The 21,393-nt window shown below is 37.4% G+C and overlaps 1 protein-coding gene across 2 annotated transcripts in view; it reads left to right on the top strand.

The window, feature by feature from the left end:
• The window catches only part of MLLT4 (myeloid/lymphoid or mixed-lineage leukemia (trithorax homolog, Drosophila); translocated to, 4), a 94,592-nt gene that overhangs the window by 22,392 nt on the left and 50,807 nt on the right, over positions 1-21,393 (top strand). For both annotated transcript variants that reach the window (XM_010562709.1, XM_010562710.1), the window contains 7 exons: positions 1,270-1,339; positions 3,525-3,643; positions 10,236-10,297; positions 11,194-11,399; positions 15,955-16,100; positions 18,209-18,303; positions 21,062-21,327. In XM_010562709.1, coding sequence (XP_010561011.1) covers positions 1,270-1,339; positions 3,525-3,643; positions 10,236-10,297; positions 11,194-11,399; positions 15,955-16,100; positions 18,209-18,303; positions 21,062-21,327 — 964 coding nt within the window. The remainder of the gene's footprint in view (positions 1-1,269; positions 1,340-3,524; positions 3,644-10,235; positions 10,298-11,193; positions 11,400-15,954; positions 16,101-18,208; positions 18,304-21,061; positions 21,328-21,393) is intronic.

Here is a 21,393-nt window from a genome sequence, read left to right as displayed (position 1 = left end):
ACCTCCAGGAAAAGTAAAGAATTTGCTTAATGTTTTCAGAGAGCCTGGTTTTTGTTTTTTTCTCAGATAGTAACTTTTAAAATTGCACTAGAAGGATTTGGAAATTAGGTAGGGTAGTCATGAAATGATACTGTCAAGATAGGGAACTAAATGTCTCAATATAGTAACCACTTTTTACAGCGTGATTACTTATCTTCTGGTCTGTATTGCAAGGACTAACAGTCCAGAAGTCCACCCTGTTGTTTCTCTGTATATTCATATTTTTGATAGGTGCCTAATAAAAATATTGATTATGGATTTAGTGACTTGTAGGGGCTCAGGTATTCTGTTCAGTGGCTATAGAAATGTTCAGGAGAAACAATCTTAAAATTGGACTGCATAGCATGGGGAAAAAAACCCATCATATCTTCCATCCTCTCTGGGTCCAAATGAGGCTACTACTATAGTATACTGTGGTTTGGAAAAGAAACAAAGCAGCTTGGAAAGGAGTGGATACCTAGGAAAAGAGGGTCTTTCTGCTGAGTTAATACAGATGCATACTTTAACCATTATTATTTTTTCTCCACTTTATTTTAATGTGGTAGTACACTGTGTGCTTGCTGTAGGATCTGTCTGCAGGAAGACCTCCAGCCTTATAGCTGTCATATAATATTACTGCTTAAATCTTGAGTTCATTCTACATCTAGCCTGCAGATCAATAATCAAATGCTCTCACAGGTTCACATAGTCAACTGCAAAGCACTGCACTACTGCAGAGCTTTACCTGGATAGCAAAATCTCTGGCAAAGGGCTATTGCAGCTGGAACAATCAAATATTTTTTTTTTTTAAATCTTCAGAATAACCAGATAATAAAATGTATTACTATGATTTATGAATGATTTACATTATCAAGATTGTTGTACATTTTGTACTGCAGAGCTGAGCAAAAAATTGTAGCAAGTCTACTGCAGTGAATACAATACCTTGAACGTATTTTTATGTGTTTTTATATTTACATTATTTATGTTCATGCATATTTATATTTTCTTGCTTGATTGGGGAAAAAATATAACTAAGAATCTGTTTTCCCAAAGGAAACTATCTGTATAAATATTTGTAGTGTTTTTCTATAAAGAATTGATAACCCCTTTTAAAACGTGGATATTAACTGGACTCATGGTATACCTCTTGAATTTTAATTCACTAATTTTAGCTACTCTGTTCCTTGTTTGTTAAGTATTTAACAATATAATTTCTAAAAAGTACTTGAAATGTTACCTTGTTTTTAGAGCTGTACAGGAAACCACATTTGATCTGGAGGGAGATGTTCACAGTGGAACAGCATTACCGGCAAGCAAGGTATTATATTATGACTAAATTATCAATAAAAAATAAAAGAAGATGTGTAAGTTGGGTCAAAATTATAACATCAGTAGCATTTGGTAAAGTGCGGCCAGTTCATCATTCTCCCCAGCCATTTCCTTTTGTGGGTGGGCTTGGGTATCATGTGCAGCATGGGGGTTTTTGGTGGTTTTTGTTTTGTTTTGTTTTTCCACAAAACTGTTTTGTTTAAATTTGTATTAGCATTTGACATGTATTCCATGCCAAGAATAGTAGCTTCTTTTAGGGAAATTCCTCAAGCCTAGACCAGTTTCTCCCCAAACTGACCTATTGAAGGCAGATTACATGCAAGTAGGGATTCCTGTTAGAAATTATACATCATTATCTTAAGTACGTAGCATATGGCTATAGGCATCTGTGGTAGGGTAAACAAATGTTTTGTATAAAATGTGAAAGGGTGTTTAACTAGGCTTTTAAAATTTAATGGATGTGACTTCTGACTTCAATAGAGCTAGTGTACAAACATTGACTAAACAAACTGCCTCTGCAGTCATAGTTATAAACATTTTATGAGGTGATAATCTTTTCTTGCTTGTTTTCTGCACTGTCTTTCTGTTAATAAATTCTGTGCCAGAGTTGCATTTTCCAAACTGCGTGTCCAAACAGACAGAGCAAAATAACACAATGGTTAATGCCTTTCTTGGTGCTGTGATCACATGCCTCAGCTGAAATGAGAGAATGAATTATTTCAGCAGTATGAAATGTAGTAGTCCTCTCAGAAATGCATTTCCTTTTATGTTTTATTACTACTATTATCAAATTGAAATACTTGTAAAGAAATTTAGTGATATTGGTGTGGCAGTGTAGACATTAATAATATTCTGATAGCTTTTGAATATATTTGTTAGTTTAATTTTTTTTTTCTTGCCACAGACTTCTGATTCAGTTTTTCTCTTTGTAGCTTTGCTTGTGACAGTGCTTTCTTTTATCTTGGATGCATTCTTTACCTTTGATAGGAATTTATTTAGTGGCATTTTGAAAGGGGAAAAAAAAAGAAACTTTGTAAACTATTAAAATGCCTTAAAATTGCTCAGAATTGGAGTTTCCAACATTATTATATAGCATACCTCATATTCTTTTCAGACTCATTAGAAAAATACTGTTAGTGGACCTAGGGAAGCTTGGGAGATTTATTTTGTTTTTGAGTTGTACCATTTGAGAATGTGCATGACATCTTGTTAACTCAGTGGTGAATCACTTGTTTTCTAACAGTTACTCTTATGAGTTTGCCTCTTTATTTGGAAAAGAGGTAACAATAATGAAAGTTCTCTGAGGCCTGGTGATAAAAAGTAGTTCATGGATTGGCACATCAGTACTGAAAAAACTTTTGTTTAAACTCTTTTTCCGAGATGCACTTTTTGGTAGGTTTTCTTGTGTCAAAGCAAATCATTTAGTCTGAGAAGTTTATTAGGAAATGTGGAAACACTTCATATTTTACTGATGTTTTGTTTTCAACTGTTTATACAGAAAATAATTGCTATATATTTTGCTGCTTAAAGCAGCATGTTTTTCCCCTTCCTGATAGGGTTTCATGTAATGGGAAATCATAAATTAAAAGCTTCCTATTAAGGAACTTGTGACACCTGAAAGAAAACAAACGAAATTGTACATAAAAAATTGCAGTTTGAATTGCCATTTCTTGTCTTGGAAAATTATATATTGTCTAGCAGATCAGACTTTCCTTAAGAACAGGATAAAGTATGGCATGGATCAATAATGGAAGCACTTGGAGCTATGGCAGAAGCAGGGCAGGGGAGCATAGTCAGTTTTAGATCTGTTAACATGTCTAACCATGTCGCTTAGCTAAAGTTTTCATTAACAACTCATTCTTACTTTGTAATGATAACTATGCAACTTTTAAATACAGACATATGAGATTTTCATTATATGTTCTTGCAATGCATTAACAAATAGTTGCTCCTAGCTGGCCATTGTTGGCTTTTGAATTGCAAGTGTGCTCTTTGATGCTTTGCTGGGGTGAAAACACCTGCTGAGCTGCTGGATTCTCTGCTGTACTCTTCTCCTCTGTTTTCCCATCTCTTTTCAAGCCTCACATTGACACTTCATTTTAATAGTGCCAAGCACAAATACTGGCTAATCCAGTGTTTGCATGCTAAGCACCTGTCCCGCTGTTTTGAATTAGAGCACCAGCAGGCTTGATGGTGACAGGACATCATCAGCATCCAGCACAGCCGAACGAGGAATGGTGAAGCCGATGATTAGAATAGAACAGCAGCAAGATTACCGCAGACAGGAAAGCAGGTAGGAAATGTGTAATCCATTACTTCTTATAATGGAAAAAACTGGATAAATTTTTCAGATAGATCAAGCAGTATGTTAAAATATTTTAAGCTACCTGATTTTCCCTATGGAAAATGAGATTTCCTTTGAGGTACCACTCCAAATAAAACCCAGGATTAACAACCAAAGCAAAAAACTTCAGAATACTTAAAAAAAATTATTCCTTTGCTTCAATATTCTGTTATTTGTAGTTCTCTTTTTGTAAAGCCAAGCTGATAGTCATATCATACCATTGTTGATTTGTGGTTAGGCATGTCGTATGAAATGTCTTTAATAACAGAAGTACAATTATTGAAGTTTTCATTTGTCAGTGGCAAGATGATGTGATTTACACTGGAGAGGAAAATAACCAAGTCATTCCTGTTTCTACAGTAGTGTTGTTGGCAAGTCTTGTGAGCAAGAATTTTAGCTACCTCTGAATGCTTGTCTTGTAAAGTTATGTAACTTATAAATACATATAAAACCTCCTTCTTCATTTTTGCTTTTATGATATAGTGGCTGTTAATAAGTAGATAAATGCTAGCCTGTTTTGCTCATAAGACTTTTTTCAGGTCTGACAGTTTTCATAACCTGCATATTCAGTTTGTTTCCAAAGCCACAGTGGAAAACACTGACTTCAAATCATATGCCATTTTCTTGCTATTCAGTCTCCATGTATTCATAATACCTTGTTCGAATTCAGTTTGCACCCATCCAAAAGGACTCAACTCCCAGTTAGACAATGTCTTTTAATATTAGCATTGCTTCAAAAATTGTCTCTATTTTCCATCATAAATAGAGGAGACCTGGTGGGGTGCATCCATGTTGGGAGTTGGTTTTGCAATGATGTCAGCCACTGTCTCGTCTTTGGAAGGTCGTGGAGATTAGAAGTACTGAATGGCTGGAAAAGGGCAAATATTATACCCATCTACAGAAAAGATAAAGTGGAAGATCCAGAAAATACTGAGCAGTCATTATTAATTCAGGCCCTGGGAAAATTGTAGAATAAGTCCTCGTAGAAGCTATTTCAAGGCACACAAAGGGCAAGAAAGTGGTTAAGAAAAGACAGCGTGGATTTACTAAGGATAAATCATGCTTGACCAACCTTGACTAGCTTCTGTGATGGAACAGCTTGCATAGTTAATGAGGGGAGAGCTCTGGGCATCATATCATCTATATGATTCTAGCAAGGCATTGTCACAATCTCCCAGAAGATCCTTGTTGAAAAGATATGGTCTGGATCAGTGGACTGCAAGATGGGTGGAAAACGGGCTAAACTGCCAGGCTGAAAGGGTAATGGTTAATGGCTCAAAGCTGAACTTTGCAGCTGGTCGTGAATGGAGTTTCTCAAGGTCAGTATTGGATCTGATACTACTCAGTAACTGTATAAACTGTCTGGGTGACAGGATGGAATGCATCATCACCAGGTTTGTGGGTAATACCAAACTTGGAGGACAGCAAATAAGCCACAAAGAAGAGCCACCTATGCAACAAGAATTGCATGAAGTTTAAGAAGAGTAAATGTGAAGCCGTGGACATGAGGTAGAAAATGCCAAGAGAGACGTAGGCTGAAGTCTGACTGGATTGTAGCTTTGCTGAAAAGAACCTGGGGTCCTGGTATACAGCAAGCTAAACTTGAGTCAGCAGTGTATCCTTGCAGCAGTGAAGGCAGTCTATCTCCTGAGCTGTATCAGCAAGAACACAGCCAGCAGGTTAAGGTTAAGATTATCCCCCTTTACTTGGCTCTTGTTAGGCCACACCTGGTACACTGCGTCCAGTTTTGGTGCCCCCAGTTCAAGAGAGATTGGAAAAGTGGCAACAGTCCTGCGAAGGGACATCTCCACCAAGATGATTGGAGGATTAAAGGACTCAGTGTATGAAGAAAGGTCAAAAGGATAGGGTTTTTTCAGTCTAGAGGGAAGGTGGCTCAGGGTGGATCTAACTGCAGTTTTCCAATACCTAGAAGGGTATTTACAGAGAAGATGGAGGTGCTGTCATCACAAGGATACTGGTTGACCGGTGAAGAGGCAATGAGCAGAAGTTGCTTTGGGGAAAAATTGTCTGGTTGTAGGGAGTATCAGGGAAGAATCTTCACTCTGGGACCAAGTGAATATTGCGATATGTTGCCCAGAGAACTGGTGGAATCTTCCTCACAGGAAATTTTCAAGGTTCTGCTTGACAAGGCTCTGGATAACCCTGGATGAAGCCCTGCTTTGAACAGAAATTTGGAGTACGTGATCTCTAGAGGTCTCTTTCAACTTAGGCTTCTGTGTGATTGTTTTTTCTCTGGAGTCCAATCAGTTCTGATAAAAAGAACATAGGAGAAGAATGACTGGGTACCTAGAGTTGGAATTACGTAGCCTTGATAAGTGAAGGCCCAGGGCAGATCTTATCAACATATGTAAATACCTGAGGGGAGGAACATTTTTTACTGTGAAAGTGATTGAATACTGGAACAGATTGCCCAGAGAGGCTGTGGAGTCTCTGTCCTTGAAGATACTGAAAACCTGACTGGACAAGGTTGTGAGCAACTTGCTCTAGTTGACCCTGCTTTGAGCAGGGAAGTTGGACCAGATGATCTCCAGAGGTCCCTTCACACCTCAGCAATTCTGTGAAAATAATTTTTTTTCAAATCTTAAGGAAAATACAAGATGGTATTGTTGTCTACATAAATCAGCTTTTAAATTTAGATGAACTGCTATCATAAATGGATGCAACCTAAGGTAAACATGCTGCAGGTTAAAAAGTGTTAGTGATTCAAGCTGTAAATCTTCTAGTACCTTTAGGTGGATTTATTATTCGCTAGATGGAAAACAGAGTTCAGAGATGTGAGTGGTAGAAAAAAGAAGAAAGGGGGAAAAAAGGGCAGATGTCGTGGTTTAACCCCAACTGGCAACTAGGCACCACGCAGCCACTCAATCACTCCTCCTCCCCCTCCCAGTGGGATGGGGAGAAGAATTGAAAAAAAAGAAGTAAAACTCGTGGGTTTAGATGAGAATGGTTTAATAACTAAGGTAAAGTATAATAATGACAATAATGATAACGATAATTGTAATGAAAAGGAATATAACAGAGAAACTAGACCCAAGAAAAGACAAGTGATGCACAATGCAATTGCTTACCATGTGCTGACCGATGCCCGAGCAGTGATCGGCCCCTCCCAGCCAACTCCCCCCAGTTTATATACTGAGCATGACGTTCTATAGTATGGAATATCCCTTTGGCTAGTTCGGGTCAGCTGTCCTGGCCATGCTCCCTCCCAGCTCCTTGTATACCTGCTTGCTGCCAGAGCATGGGAAACTGAAAATTCTTTAACTTTGGATAAGTGCTACTTAGCAACAACTAAAACGTCAGCTTGTTATCAACATTATTCTCACACTAAATCCAAAACACCCTGTACCAGTTACTAGGAAGAAAATTAACTCTATCCTATCTGAAACGAGCACAGCAGAAAATTGTGCTTCCACCTGAACTGAATTCCTAATGTTCTAGTGTTTTGTAGCAGGGACATCTTTTAGATGCTTTCAGTGAAGTTACAGGAGAAACAACTTGGTTCTACTCTGCACTCTCTTGTTAGAGTGCCTGGGCATCTTGAGTGTCTTTTTCAGAACTGTTTTTATTAAGGTTGCTGAAGATTTAACTCCTTCTTGTTGAGTTACTAGTCTTTTACCTGTAATTTTCCTCTCTTATGAAAGATCAACAAAACTTTGTGAAATTTTTATACCCTTTGTGGATGTATTTTGTGAATCTTCTGTTGGGCTTCCTCTGGGATACTCTGGTCTCATTTTGTGAACTGTAAGGACAGTAATCATTTGGTGAAGTAACTGCTGTGTTAGTTCGAAGAACCAAAAAATCTTCACTGAGCACTTCCAGGTTCTTGTTACTGTACAACTAGTCCACTGCTGTACTAAGTGTCCTTGTCTGTTCTTTTTGTGTCTGTTCATCATGGCTGTTCAAAGGTGAACAATAAGGCAAATAAGACTTTCTTCCCATCAGTCACTGAATGGGTTGAAGACCAAAGATTAGAACTTGGCTGCCTTATTTTTTTGTCTCTAGAAAAAGAATAATTGAAATCTTGAGAGCATAGCTCCATTTTACCTATTGTGTGTGGTTGTTCTGACTGAACTGTGATTCTGTGAAATAAAAGATAATGACTATTTAGTTAAGGATTATGGTCATACATCCTTGTTAGATAACTGACTTCAATTAGCGTGAGCAAGCATATAATAAAAAAAGAAAAAAGATCATTTTTTGCGTTGGATACCCTTCAGGAGTTCTTAAAAATGCATTTGGTTGGAAATGAGAATAGTGATATATAAGCGATGTTAATGGAATGCAGACACCTAATACCTAATTTTAACATGCCTTACAAAATTTATACGTAGCTAGTGTGCTGGCTAAAACAACCTCACAAGGACAGAGTATATTTTATTTTTTTATGCAGTTTATCACAGACAATTAATCTAGGACAATACAGAAATATCTAGAGAATGTATTTTTTAATGCAATTTTGAAGTGTAATATTACCTGACACAATACTTCGTGAGAGGAGGCAACCCCTAATCAATATTTTATGGCCTTGCTACACATACCCTAACTAGACTTTCAGACTGGTTTAGCTCAGAGAATCTCATCACCACGGAGAGAGGATTTTTGTATAAAAGCAATAGCACAAAGACAATATATACTTAAAATGTATCCAGTAATAAAGCAGGTTGGCTAGCTGCTATCATCTCAGAAGCACAGAGAGTTATTTTAACTTAAATTTCCAGTTTGCAAAGCTTAATTAGAGAGTATTTCTTTTGTGTGTGCTTAGGGAAGGCAGAAAAAGGTACATTAGTTGAAGGAAACTCATACTAAGGTAGCTACAATAATTGACCTACTGCATCTGTTCCTAGAGAACTAATTTACAGGTAAAACTAAATTAACTTTTTTTTAAAGAAGTCTTTCCTCTTCCTACTTCATATTCATTTCTATCTTGAAGCCAATTTCTAAAATTCTGTAAGCAATCTTGCACTAATCCATATCAGTTCTCATCTCATGTACCACTTTCTCTCCCGTTGGAGGGAAGATGGAGAATCCTGTTCCTTCCTTTGTGCTGAAAAGGATCACTATCCTTTTGTTCTAAAGGAAAGGAAGTAAATCATCAGCTGAAATCTGTCAGTGGTTTACCAGCCAGTTTGTTGAAATATTTCTTAGTCTTATTACCATTCCTATAATGACAGATTAGAAATTTTTCTGGAGTTATCACTATAGTTCTATTTTGATAATGCTGTGTGAGTATTAGTTATTTTTCTGCAGAAGTCGTTAAGTTCTCAGTGAAGACGATGCACCTTGGACAGCGTGGAGACAGTGAGAAATCAGTTCATCTTAAATCTATAGCAGTAAAACCAGAGGAAATGCTAATATTTACACAGCAGCTGGGCACTCTTCATAAAGAGGGTGTGCTGTCATGTTTGAAATGTGACTGAACTGGCAGAAATTTATGTACATCTTACCCTGCTGTGTCTGCTGTTCCTTAACTTTCAGCTCCCCAGAACTTCGTTTTGCTGAGCACTTTTTATAATAAAGCATTATCTAGATGGTATAACTATGTTATCTGTTGGTTTTAAGTTTTTGCAAGTTTAAAAACAAAAGAACACCCCCCACCAAACCCAAAATAAAGGCCTTTAGTGTCCTCTCTCTGCCTTGTCACATAACTAATATTTCTCACAAGAATGAGGCTTTATATAATCATGTTACATTCCTTTCTTTATCAAAGCTGCTGAGGAAAGTAGAAAGCTACCTATTGTGTTACATGTGGTTAAAAATGGCTATTGCATGCAGAACATGTTAAGCTTTTACAAATTCCCTAAAAATAGGTGCCTAACTACAGAGAACAGCTCAGTTAATGCTTTTGCTTAAGGGAGGAATGAAATACATGCTTAACCTTTTGCAGACACCAGAAAAATCAATTTTCTGTTCATTTTTCTTCTCTCTGAATTCTCTGATAGGTACTGATAAGAAAGAGCACTGCAGTCAGTTTTAAGTGAGGATGTAGTTCTGGGGCTCATGGAATGACTGCTGTTTCTTAACATAGCATAGCAACAGCCAGGTGAGGGTAGGGGCTAGATTTTTACCTCCTTTTCCTCCTTATCAGAAGAAAGGACAAATAAGTCGACCAAGTTCTCATCAGTTTTGAGAGCATTAAAGATAGCAAAGTACATTTGTTGTAACTGAGCTGATGTTTCAGATGAAGCTTCATTCACTTTCTGTCATGTGTGCATGAATAATTTGTTACTTGAATCCTGTCAATGGCAGGTGGCAAACTGATCCTGTCAGTCTGCCATACAGCACAGAAGAGGATGTTCATTAATATCACAGACTCCACAGTTTAACTTGGTATTTTGAGCTGTTGCATTGCGGGCAGATACAGCTTAATGATTCTAGAGGAAAGGTAAAAAAAGGATCATTTTGGGGAAGGATGTTGTGTCAGCATTTGGAACCAGTGTATTTGCAGAAATCTGTCATTTTACAGTGGAATTAATACCACCCGTGTGGATTGTTTGTTTAAATTTTTGTCTTCTTTCTTTAGACCTCAGGATACCCATGGACCAGAACTGATACTACCTGCCAGTATTGAATTCAGGGAAAGCTGTGAGTAAATTGTGAAGTTATAACACTAACCTGTTGACACATTTTTCTATAGTGTAATATTTCAGTCAGTTTGAAAACTTAAGGGTAACTTAAGTAAACACTAACAAGCATATTGACTGAACAGATGTTAGCTAATCCAGCAATATAATTTATTTTGTTGGGGAGGCTGAACAGACAGTTCAGGTATTGAGGCGGGTTCATGCATATCTAATTCTAATGGTATTTCAACTCTTTATCTTTAGATACTCAAATTTAACTGTGAAAAAATTGTTAATCCCACGTCCTCAACAGTACATTGAATTAATTCTCTTCTATACAGTTCTCCATGCCTTGGATAATAGATTGCATCTTGGTTAAAATCCATTTTATGTAATATCTGATTAAGTTTACATTTTCATTTAGAATTTTGTTTTTTGTTTTCTTGGTCCCCAGCTTTTGAAGACCTCAGATCTGGTAGAAAAATATCATACCAGAGATTGTCCAGACTTCAGATATTTGAAACTAAATAGATTTTGGTCAAGCAAAGACAGATTTTTATTCGTATAAAATTCCCTATAATAAGGGAGCTTTGTAGGAATAGAATGGACAAGGGAAGCCTTGCATTTTCCTGTTTCCTTGAAGATACAAATTTTCAGCAAAGAGATAGGAAATAGTACAGAACTGTTTCCTGACGATCAGATTTTCTAGCTTCATATGGAAGTGTGTTGTTAGTATGCCTAAGTAACCGTAGTACATAATAGACAATTTAGAGTTCAAATTCCTGTAAGTTGCTCCCCTCTCCCCTGCTCTTGCTTTAAAAATAAATCCTCTGTGCTCCAAGTTATGATATTGTTTTATTTCATTTTCTTTCTGTCTTTGGCTTTATGACATGTTGTTTTTTTCATCTTTTTCTACAGCTGAAGATGCCTTCTTATCTGCCATTATAAATTACACAAATAGCTCGACAGTTCATTTTAAGCTGTCACCTACGTATGTTTTGTATATGACATGTCGGTATGTATTGTCAAGCCAGTACAGACCTGACATCACTCCTGCTGAGCGTACTCACAAAGTCATTGCAATAGTCAACAAGATGGTGAACATGATGGAAGGAGTGATACAGGTGAGTTTCTCTGCAAAAACATGTCAAGAGAATGAAATACGTGTTGTAGATTATCTAGTAACCTTCTTAGTCTTTTTCTTAGTTGGTTAAACGCTAATACCTGTATTGATGGCCCATTTGATGGCCCATGTGAAGGTTTGCTTTTGTCTCAATGAGTAATGTCAGTGGTAAGAAACTCTCTCCTGAGCAGTGTGGGAGGTTAGGGAGGGGCTGTTGCACTGAAGATATGTTCTCTGACAAGAAGTTACTCTTTCTCTTCTCTAGAAGGTAAGATCTTTGCAAGCATTTCTGGCCATGAGCTCTTGTAAAACAAGTTGGATGTGCTTATTAAAGAATATTGTATAGATAGCAGTTGTTTGCACTGATTGATGCTTGAAGTGAACATATTAAAAAGAAACATGACTTTTTAATTTTGATCCTGTTACTTTTACAACTTCTGTAACCGCAAAAACAGTAATAAAACTGGACTTTTTGAACCAAGCTGACACAATTGCTTTATAAAGAGAAATTTAATTTCTCAAATGTTCTGACATCTTCTATGTAGTCTGATGCTATTGTTATTACATGTGCAAGACTTGTACAGAAACACAGGGGGAGTTCTGTTTTGTGTAGGAATGCAGGATAAGATCCGCTGGATTGTCTGTGAAATTAGACAGTACCTTGCATTGTGTAACTGTGGATAAAGTGTAATGGTCATTTCCTGAAAAAGGAGTGCTAGTTCAGGTATCCTCACTAACTAATTAATTGTTGTAACTTCTTTTGTCTGTAGGTTTTTCTCAGAGGAAAAATGGAAATATATTTCTATATTTATTAAAACGCCTAAGTTTGTTGCAAAAAGTACTGCTATAGTAGCCTGTATAGAGCAAGGACCCTGCTGCACTAGGCACTGTACAAGTCTAACAAATGCATCAGTTCTGCTTTAGAGAATTTATGATGCAAGTGTTACACAACAGGTTGATTAAGGGAGAAGAGGAAAGTAAACAAGAGAGTGGCATGAGTGTCACAGTAAACCAAAACTGTTCAGGTTTTGGAAGGATTTAGTGGTGTTTTCAGCAGGGAGAATGTTGTAATTGGACAGCTCTGTAAACACAGCGGGCTCCCACCTTTCACAAGAAAGAATGGGAGAAAATGCCAGTGTTGAAACACTTGACAGTGAGAAAACAAACTAGCTTTTCATGTGCATTCTGAAGCTGATGAGAGGTTGAAAAGTGGTTTGACTCTGAAGTGAAGAACTAGCACATTGCTTTGAGTCTTGATGCTGTGGTAAATGGATATTTGATAAAATTGAAATGGTATCAAAAGTTAAACGTTCAGGTTCTCCTATAAAAAAAAAATAAAATCTGTCTGTGGAAGAGTGAATTTGTTAAATTCAGAGGGGATACTCTGGCGGTAGTGGAGAACATGACATGCAAAGAGCCTGAACATAAGCAATTTAGTTGGGAGAATGGAAAGTAAACAATGAAAGGGTAGACTTCAAATATAATCTGGAAGTTACAGGGCTGAATCAAAGAAAGACACTGGTTTATACGACTAATGTAAATGAGTAACAATGGCCCCAAAAAGACTTGGGGTGACAAGGATGGGTACAGTGGGAAAGCAAAGATAAAGTTCTGCATTCTTTGTGTTGAACTAAAATAGATAACCATGTAGCTGCTAGAAGATACTGGAGAGGTGGACTCAAACATCTGTTTGATGAGAAAACAAATCAAAGCTAGAAAATAGATTATCCTGTGAAAACACTCATTTACAGAACTGAGAAGGGCTTCCCAAATTAAGTCTGACCTTGTGGTTGTTGCAAGCAAGTGTATTTTATATAATCCTGCTAGTAGTATTGCAAAACTGTTAAAACCGAGTGTTTGTCTGGACTGTCCTTTGTGAAAGGCTATTTTCTACAGCCTTGCAACTCTATAGTTGCAATCTAATCTCCAACCTAAAATTAAAGGAAGACATCAACAAGGAAGTGGTAGCTGCATTTGTGGTTTGTAGAAGGTGTTATCTAGTTGCAAGAAATAAACTGAAGAGAGTTGGAGGTTGAAGAAAATTGGGAGGAGGTTCTTTCAAATGTCAAGCTGAAGAAGCTGGAGGAAAGGGGGAAGATGACAAATGTGATGAAAGAGTAGAACTTCAGTGATTTTGAAGGTTAATGGGCTGGAGACAAAGAAATGCATTGATTCTAAAGCTTGACCAGGAAAATGTCATTAGCTTTGACCTGTCTTAGTGGAGTATAAACAGTACTAGCTAAGCCAAGTCAAATTACTTCATCTAAGCTGTAGAATGAGTGGTTATATTGATGGCTGTCACAGTTAAATTACCATGTAATAAGTGGCTGTATCACAATAGCTTTTTTTGTATGTCTCAACTGTAAAGCCTGCCTGTGCTGAAAGGCATCTGAGGGTGTGAAAGACGGAGAAGACAGATGGGAGGCAAGGGGAGAGAGGCACCCAAAACAGAAGTAGAGGGTGCACAAGCTCTTGTGCTGTACTGTGGGAGTAAAATAAATTGTTTAGATCCTAATTTTGCCTGCTTAGATCATAAGGAGACTTGATAGCTTTCTGAAGTTACTCAAGTAGTACTTGCTAACAAACTTAAGTCTGTGAGTTTCTGTAGCCTTTGCATTAGTGTCTGCAAATATTGTAGAAGACTTCATATGAGATGGGGATAAAATCGGAGAGATCTATGAGAAGGCTCAGTGCTTTCAATAAAAATCTAGGAATAGAAACTTAATTCATATTAAAAAAAGCTAATTTTTTAATCCAGGGTGTGTGTGTGTGTGTGTGTTCATTGTTTTGTTTTTTTTTTTTTTCTTTCCCCCCAATTCATTCTGTGGCATTTCTGATCCTCTGCAAATTTTAACATTTGTTTGTAGAAGGAGCATCTCCTTTTGTTCTGTGCCAACACATCTTCAGTCAGTTCAGAATGCCTTGGTTGGAAAGGGGGAAGAAGCAAAAAAGCAGTAGTAATTTGGTATTTAGAGCTCCAACTATAGTTGTAACAGCAAATGACACCTCAAAGTTTTGTGTTAAGCTCATTGTGTTGCAGGTGGGGGAGAGTGGTCTGAATAGAAAGCCATAAAGAATTAAGTAAGAGCTCAGTTTTAAATAATCAGACAAACATACCTGGTGGGGGTTTTTTTGTTGTTGTTTGCTTAACTCAGTGTAGCTTATCCTTACCAGCATTTAAGAAGCTTAGTGTGGTATTTCATTAGACTCTTTTGTTGTTTAAAACAGTCTTTTTTTTTTTTTTTTCTTTAATTGAAAAGCCATGTATTAAATCTGTCCTAGGTGTTTTATGTTTTTTGTTTGGTTTTGTTTGTGTGGTTTTTGTTTGGGTTTTTTGTTTTGTTTTGTTTTCCTGATGGGGATTTTCTGTCCCCCTTTGTTTGTTTGTACATTGTCTTCATTGCAGCAGTGTGGGCAAATAGCTCCCTGGATCTGTTACTTGGATGGCTGCTTACCCCGTTGCCTGCAAAAAGTTCTGTGGGGTTTCTGTGGTGCACTGAGCATGGAATAACCAACTGGTCTGGGATGTCAACTAGTATAGGGCATTCCTTGAATTAATTGTGACATGTGGGCACTTCAGTTCTTCGCTGTTGTGCTACTAGTCCTATTAAAATAATTCATTTTTTTAAGAGGGGCTCAGTTGCATCGTAGCTACTGATTAATGCATCTGTGTATAACTGTGAACATAAGTGTTGTACCTTCATATTTAGTGTTTGATTTCTAAAGCTATCATGATTGTTCACAAGTTTCTTTCTTCTATTCTGTTTGATTTCCTTCGTCCGTTTTTCTCCAGGAGGTAGACCAGGTTGATCAGGTAGGATATATTGCTGGGAACTGATCCTAGCTATGTTGGCTTAGCTCAGTTTCTCATGCTGCTTCCATATCAAAATACAATACTCAAACAGCTGGACTTAAACAGTTCATAACACTCATTCAGCAACTGGAACATGCAGTACTAAAATCCTTTTTTGACTTTGCAACTTTTACGGCATTCCATAATTTCTGCTTAACGCACTTCAATGTGGATATGAAATGACCAAAGTTCTTTTTCTTCCCTTTATTTTCTTTTTTTGTTGTTTGTGGTTCCTATTCTTTGGATTTCATCTGAGGTTGCCTGGCCTGGCATTTGTGGTCGGGAGATGGTGAGATAGATCAGTACTTGATACTGAATCACCTGGTATCAAACCCAGTGAGTGCAGTATCAGAGTGGCAGTGGGCAGTAGTGAATATGCGCTTAAAAGTGCACAGATTACCAGATACTGCATTCCGCTAAGCTCTTAGCGCTACATAACTAGAAACTTGTGCCGTGGCTTTATTGATATGGCTATTGGCGATTTTAACAGAATTTCATATGTTCAGTGAAAGTGTTAAAATTGAACTTACCAGTTACAGCAATTACAATTTTACATATAAACATTTTGCAAATATCTGGTATCTGAGATATGTTTGGTGAAATGGGAAAAGGTACTGGTCTATCTTTTGGAGCTTTTTTAAGCTGCCGTGCTTTATCAGAAGACTATTTCCCTGTATTATTTCTTCCTTCTTTCTGCTTACAGAAACAGAAGAATATTGCTGGGGCACTTGCCTTTTGGATGGCAAATGCATCTGAGTTACTGAATTTCATAAAGCAAGACAGAGATCTTAGCCGAATTACTGTGGATGCACAAGACGTTTTGGCACACCTGGTTCAAATGGCATTCAAGTAAGGCCATCAAACTTCTGTTGCGCTTAACATATTCTACGTAGCTATGGGTTTGAGAATAACTTCACGTTTTTGCTAAATTTTAGGTATAGCAATAATGTCTTTTGTGTATTTTTAAATATCTGAGAGGAGGACTACAGAGGCTAGCCTTACTTCTTTAGACAGATACTTTGTTTTATGAATATGGATCACTGGGCTGTGCAAGGAGTTTCATCTGTTAGCTGTTCTTGCAATAGTTGAGGCTGTCAATGAAAATTTTAGGGAAATGTTATTTAAATTTATTTTGTGCTGATTGCTTTTTCTTAATTTAAGGTTTTTATGGAGATATGAGGAAAGGTTGTTTTTGCTGTTAATATATAAATACATAGGCTTCAAAATTTATGGATCTCTAAAGTATTGAACCTTGCGCTCTTTAAGGGCTTTTAATTATCTACTTTCATAATTCACATAAACAGCAATTTGCACAGTGGGGGTTTTTCAGTTTTTTCTTAAAAAAATAAGACAGGTTTTGGCTTGGGGTAAAATCAACCTATGCTCATCAGCTCAGGCACTTACAATACTGATTAAAAGAAAAATTTAACCAACAGTGTACTTTGGGTGACTTAGACCCACCCTTTCCCCACTTGTAGGATGTCTATTTTAAATACAGTCTTTTCATACTTCTGTAATAGCACAGAATGTAATCTTTCTGTACTGTGACAGGACTGGGAGACCTAACCATGGTTTAACTGTTTAGCTTTAAGGGGAGCTGTATTGCTCTAAAGAGCAGTATGTAGTATGTGAATGTAGAATGTGAAACCTTGTAATTGCTTTCTGAACTTTTGAAAGGTATAAGAGATGCACCAAACCACCTTGTATGTACTCCCACGGATTTTTTTTTTTTTTTTTCCTGTTGGTGAATTATGGGCAAATAGGGTATAGCAAGTAGCTATTTTGACAAGCGTCTTTCAATTTTTGTAGCACCTCTAAATTACTAACTGTTAATGAAGCTATGCCTTTTTGCCACAGGTCAGTGTTTTGGATTGGTGTCTTGAAACATCTCTGCTACTTCAATTTGCTAAGTAGTCATTGGAAGACATAATATTGCTGTGGCTAGAAAGGAATGGCACTGTATTTTTCCCTGTACATGATGAGCAGGCTGGATGTGAAAGGGTATTTCTGAATTTTAGCTGTGTGTGAATTCTCCCCTAAGTACACTGTAACATGGCAGATTCCAAATGGATGTATTAAACTTTTGGAGAACTGTGGAATATATATTTAGAAGGCAAATAAAAAAGCACAACAGGAGCATGAAAAGAAAGAAGTCTGCTGTGAAATTGTTATTTGATGGTAACAACTGGCATACACCAGAATTGGTTGAAATTACCATGGCTTTTGTTTTCTAGCAATTGAGGGTATTTCATTAAAAATGTTACCAGTGAAACAGAAAGGGGAGTTGTAGAAAGCCATGGAATATTTTCCTTTTATATGTGATTTCAATTTGATTTCCTTTTAGTTTCAGTTCTTAACAGAAAATATATAAGTGAATTATCAAAATCAGTGTTAAAGAAATTGTTTAATAATTAGAAGAGAAAGAATAATAAAACAAGCTTTTCGTTTCACAGTAGTTAAAGGTAAGAGAAATACAAGAATCAAAAAATTGTTTACATAAAACACTAGGGCCATTTCAGGATCTTGTGCATTGGCTCAGAATAGGAAAATCTTTTTTAATACTACTCTTCGTAGATTTTAAAACAGAGAAAAGTGTATTTCTGTTTGGAAAAAATTGTTTTTGCAGTCTTACAGAACCAAAGTTTGGCCTGACAGCATCTCTTTATGTAGCATATGACCTTTGCTTACAAGTGTGGTAGTGATACTGCATTTAAGTGGCTCCGTTCCCTGATAACCTAATTCTTTTTTCAACATTTCTAGGAAAGGTACAGGAGAACTGGTCTCTCTGGCCTTTTAAAAAGTACTATTTGGTTCCCTGTAGTCACATACATAACACTGCAATTTCAGGAATCTTGTAATTTGATAGTTCTCTTTTCTTTAGAAGCATTCATAATGAACACATACAGGATTTTAAAATTTCTTTTTTGGTTTGGTTTTTTTTTTCCCTTCACTTCCAGGTACCTCGTTCATTGTCTGCAGTCAGAGCTTAATAACTACATGCCAGCATTCCTTGATGATCCAGAGGAAAATAACCCTCAGAGGCCTAAAATAGGTTAGACTACTTGATCTTTTCTTGTGTCTTTTAAACCATACAATTAACTAGTAATAAATAAAATTTTTCTGAACGGTGATATGACATTCACAAGTTGCCCTAACCCCTGAGAATTGTTTGGATCAATTTTGCATGAATGATAAGGACAGTAGTGACATTCAATGATTTATATTGGGTTTACAAATCATGGAATAATTTAGTTTGGAGGGGAGCTGCTGGATGTCATCTAATGCAGTGTCTTGCTCAAGGCAGGTGCAACTGGATCAGGTTGTTGAGAGTATTGCCCAGTTGAGTTTTGAATCTCCACTGAGGGATGGAGATGTCACAACATCTCCGAGTAACCTGTTCCAACATTTGACTACCTTAATGGTGAAAATACTTTTTCTATATCTAATTGGAATTTCCCATGTTGCAATTTTTGTGTTGGTTTGTCTGTTGTTCTATGCTATCACTACTGTGTACATTTGAGAGGCATCTTGTTCTGAACCCTCCCATTAGGTAGATGAAGACAGTGATAAGCTTTGCCCTTAGCCTTCTCTTTCCCCAGAATGAACCAAATCCACTTCTCTGTCCTTCTTTTATGTCCTCTTCTCCAGCCCCCTAATCATCTTGGTGGCTCTCTGCTGAATTTGCTCCATTAAATCGGTATCCTCCTTGTGCTGGGGGGTCTAAAACTGGCTGCTGTGCTCCAGATGCAGTCTCTCAAATGCTGAATGCATAGGAAGGATGGCTTCCCTCCCTTCTGCTAGCTGCACTGCTGCTCACTTAACAGCTTAGTATGCAACTGGCTACCTTTCAAGCAAGGACATGCTGCTTAATGATGTTCAACTTGATGTTTACCAGGATCTCTCTGTCATTTTCGGCAGAGCTGCTTTCTATCCAGATGGCACCTAGCCTGTCCTGTTGCAAAGAGTTACTCCTTCCCAGATGCAGGACTTGGCAGTTGCCTTTGAACTTCATGAAGTCCCTGTCAGCCCATTTCTCCAGCCTGTTGAGGCCCTTCTGAAAAATACTGCTGCCCTTCAGCGTATCAGTGTTCCCCCCCAGTTTGGTATCATCTGTGAATTTGCTGAGAATGCTCTCCATCTAATCACTCAGGTCATTAATAAAGTCATTAAACAGTATCAGTCCCAGTCTCAATCCATGAGGGAAGCCACTAATAGCTGACTGCCAGCTAGACTTTGTATCCACAAATCCACCCAGTCCAGTGGTCCAGCCAGTATTCTGCCTACCTTATCATCTGGTTATCCAGTCCTTATCTCGGCAATGTCGCTGTAAGGATGCTGTGGGACAATCTGACAAAGTACCTCCCAGGTACTAAGGCGAAGCTGACCGCCCTTGTAGATTCCTGCCAGGGATCCCTGCCACAATCCTTTAAATACGATAGTGCTTTGCAGCAATGTCAAGCTTCCTGGGCCGTTCTGTCCATGAAGAGCGTTCTGGTTATGCGTGCTATCCTGCTGTGTCCGTAATCCTGGCTCAGTGACTGTGCTCAGACTTCCAGTGCCTCTTGCTGTTTTCCATGCTGAACATATTCACGCACAGGCCCCTGAGATAGGACCCCTCTTGTGCTTTTCATGGGGAAAGCGTGAGAGCCTCCTGCATTATGTAGCCTGTTGACTAAAGAAAATGGAAAATGTAAAAAATATTCAAGTTTGAGGGAACTAACTGAGGATAAACCGTTAGGAAGAGTTAAGAAAATAGCGACGTTCTGAATAATTGAAGTAAAGATGATCTGCAGAGCTATTAAGTACAGTCATTCTGTTCAACTTTGAAGAGTATTTATACAAAATTCATGTATACTTCCTGGTCTTTGGGGTATTAAGCTTGCTGCAATTGCTTTTTTCCTGTGTTGAACATTGAAGGAAGATTATAAAAATATACTGTTTTCTTTTTAGTGCCCTGTAGTGTAACAGAGAGAACTTTCTGGACGCAAACCCTGAAAAAGTAGCAAACTGACATTGGAACAAAGGCAGATGATATTCATTATTTTAGTTACTTTTGAGCTGCTTTATAGATTTCTGTCTTATACAGATAGTTTTTTTTCCAGTCACAATCCTGTGTTTCAATGCTAAAGAAATTAATTTGGTGGTCTCTTCAATAGAGATTTCAGATAAAAGTATTGCCTTAGAAGAAGGCTTGGAGATAAATGTTCTGCTTGCATTCATACATTCTAACAAGAAGCATATAGGGATGTTTGCTCTTGGTGAGGCTAACAGGAGGTCCTTACTGCTTCTTACATAATATTGCAGTGAATGGGCAAAAGGAAATTTGAATAATATTTTTTAAAACTAATGTATAAAGTACATCATGCAATGCGCATACTTTCTGCTGAAATTTTTGGATACAATTTGATATTTAACTGCAAGGACCTGTGGAATAATTGCAATATGCATTTGGAACAGTAGAATATAGTTTTTAAATTGTTACTAAAAATAAGAGAAGAATGAGTTTACTCAAGTTGAGGACATGATTTAAGTGTCAGATATAACCAATTAAATACTTGTATATTAAATATTTCCCCAAAAGAATTTATTTTCATTTCAGGACTTAAAAAAGGTATTTCAGCTATCAGTTTAATGTTGCTCCATCTTGAAAACCACGAAGCAGTGAATTTATTTCTGTAACTTAAATACATGCAGGTTCTGCCTAGCATTTACCAACCTGGGTTAGGTGCTTCTGTGTTATTATTTATGGCCTAAATCATTTGTATGTTGCAGTATGTGAATGTGATTTACTTTTTGTTTTATCTTTGTAGATGATGTGCTGCATACATTGACTGGGGCTATGTCCCTCTTACGACGATGTAGAGTGAATGCTGCTCTGACTATACAGCTCTTCTCCCAGCTGTTTCATTTTATCAACATGTGGCTTTTTAACAGATTAGTTACGGCCCCAGATTCAGGGTTATGTTCACATTACTGGGGAGCTATTGTTCGTCAACAGTTGGGACATATTGAAGCCTGGGCGGAAAAACAGGGTTTAGAATTGGCTGCTGATTGCCACCTGAGCAGAATAGTGCAGGTGAGTGTGGGTATTTCTGGTTAACATCTCTCCCATAATTTTATATTCAAAGAGAATATTTGTATA

This window comes from Haliaeetus leucocephalus, unplaced genomic scaffold, assembly GCF_000737465.1.
Source record: "Haliaeetus leucocephalus isolate CR32 unplaced genomic scaffold, Haliaeetus_leucocephalus-4.0 Scaffold162, whole genome shotgun sequence".
In the NCBI taxonomy this organism is placed as follows: domain Eukaryota; kingdom Metazoa; phylum Chordata; class Aves; order Accipitriformes; family Accipitridae; genus Haliaeetus; species Haliaeetus leucocephalus.
Note: the sequence above shows the minus strand (reverse complement) of the source record. Positions and strands in the feature narration are given on the sequence as shown.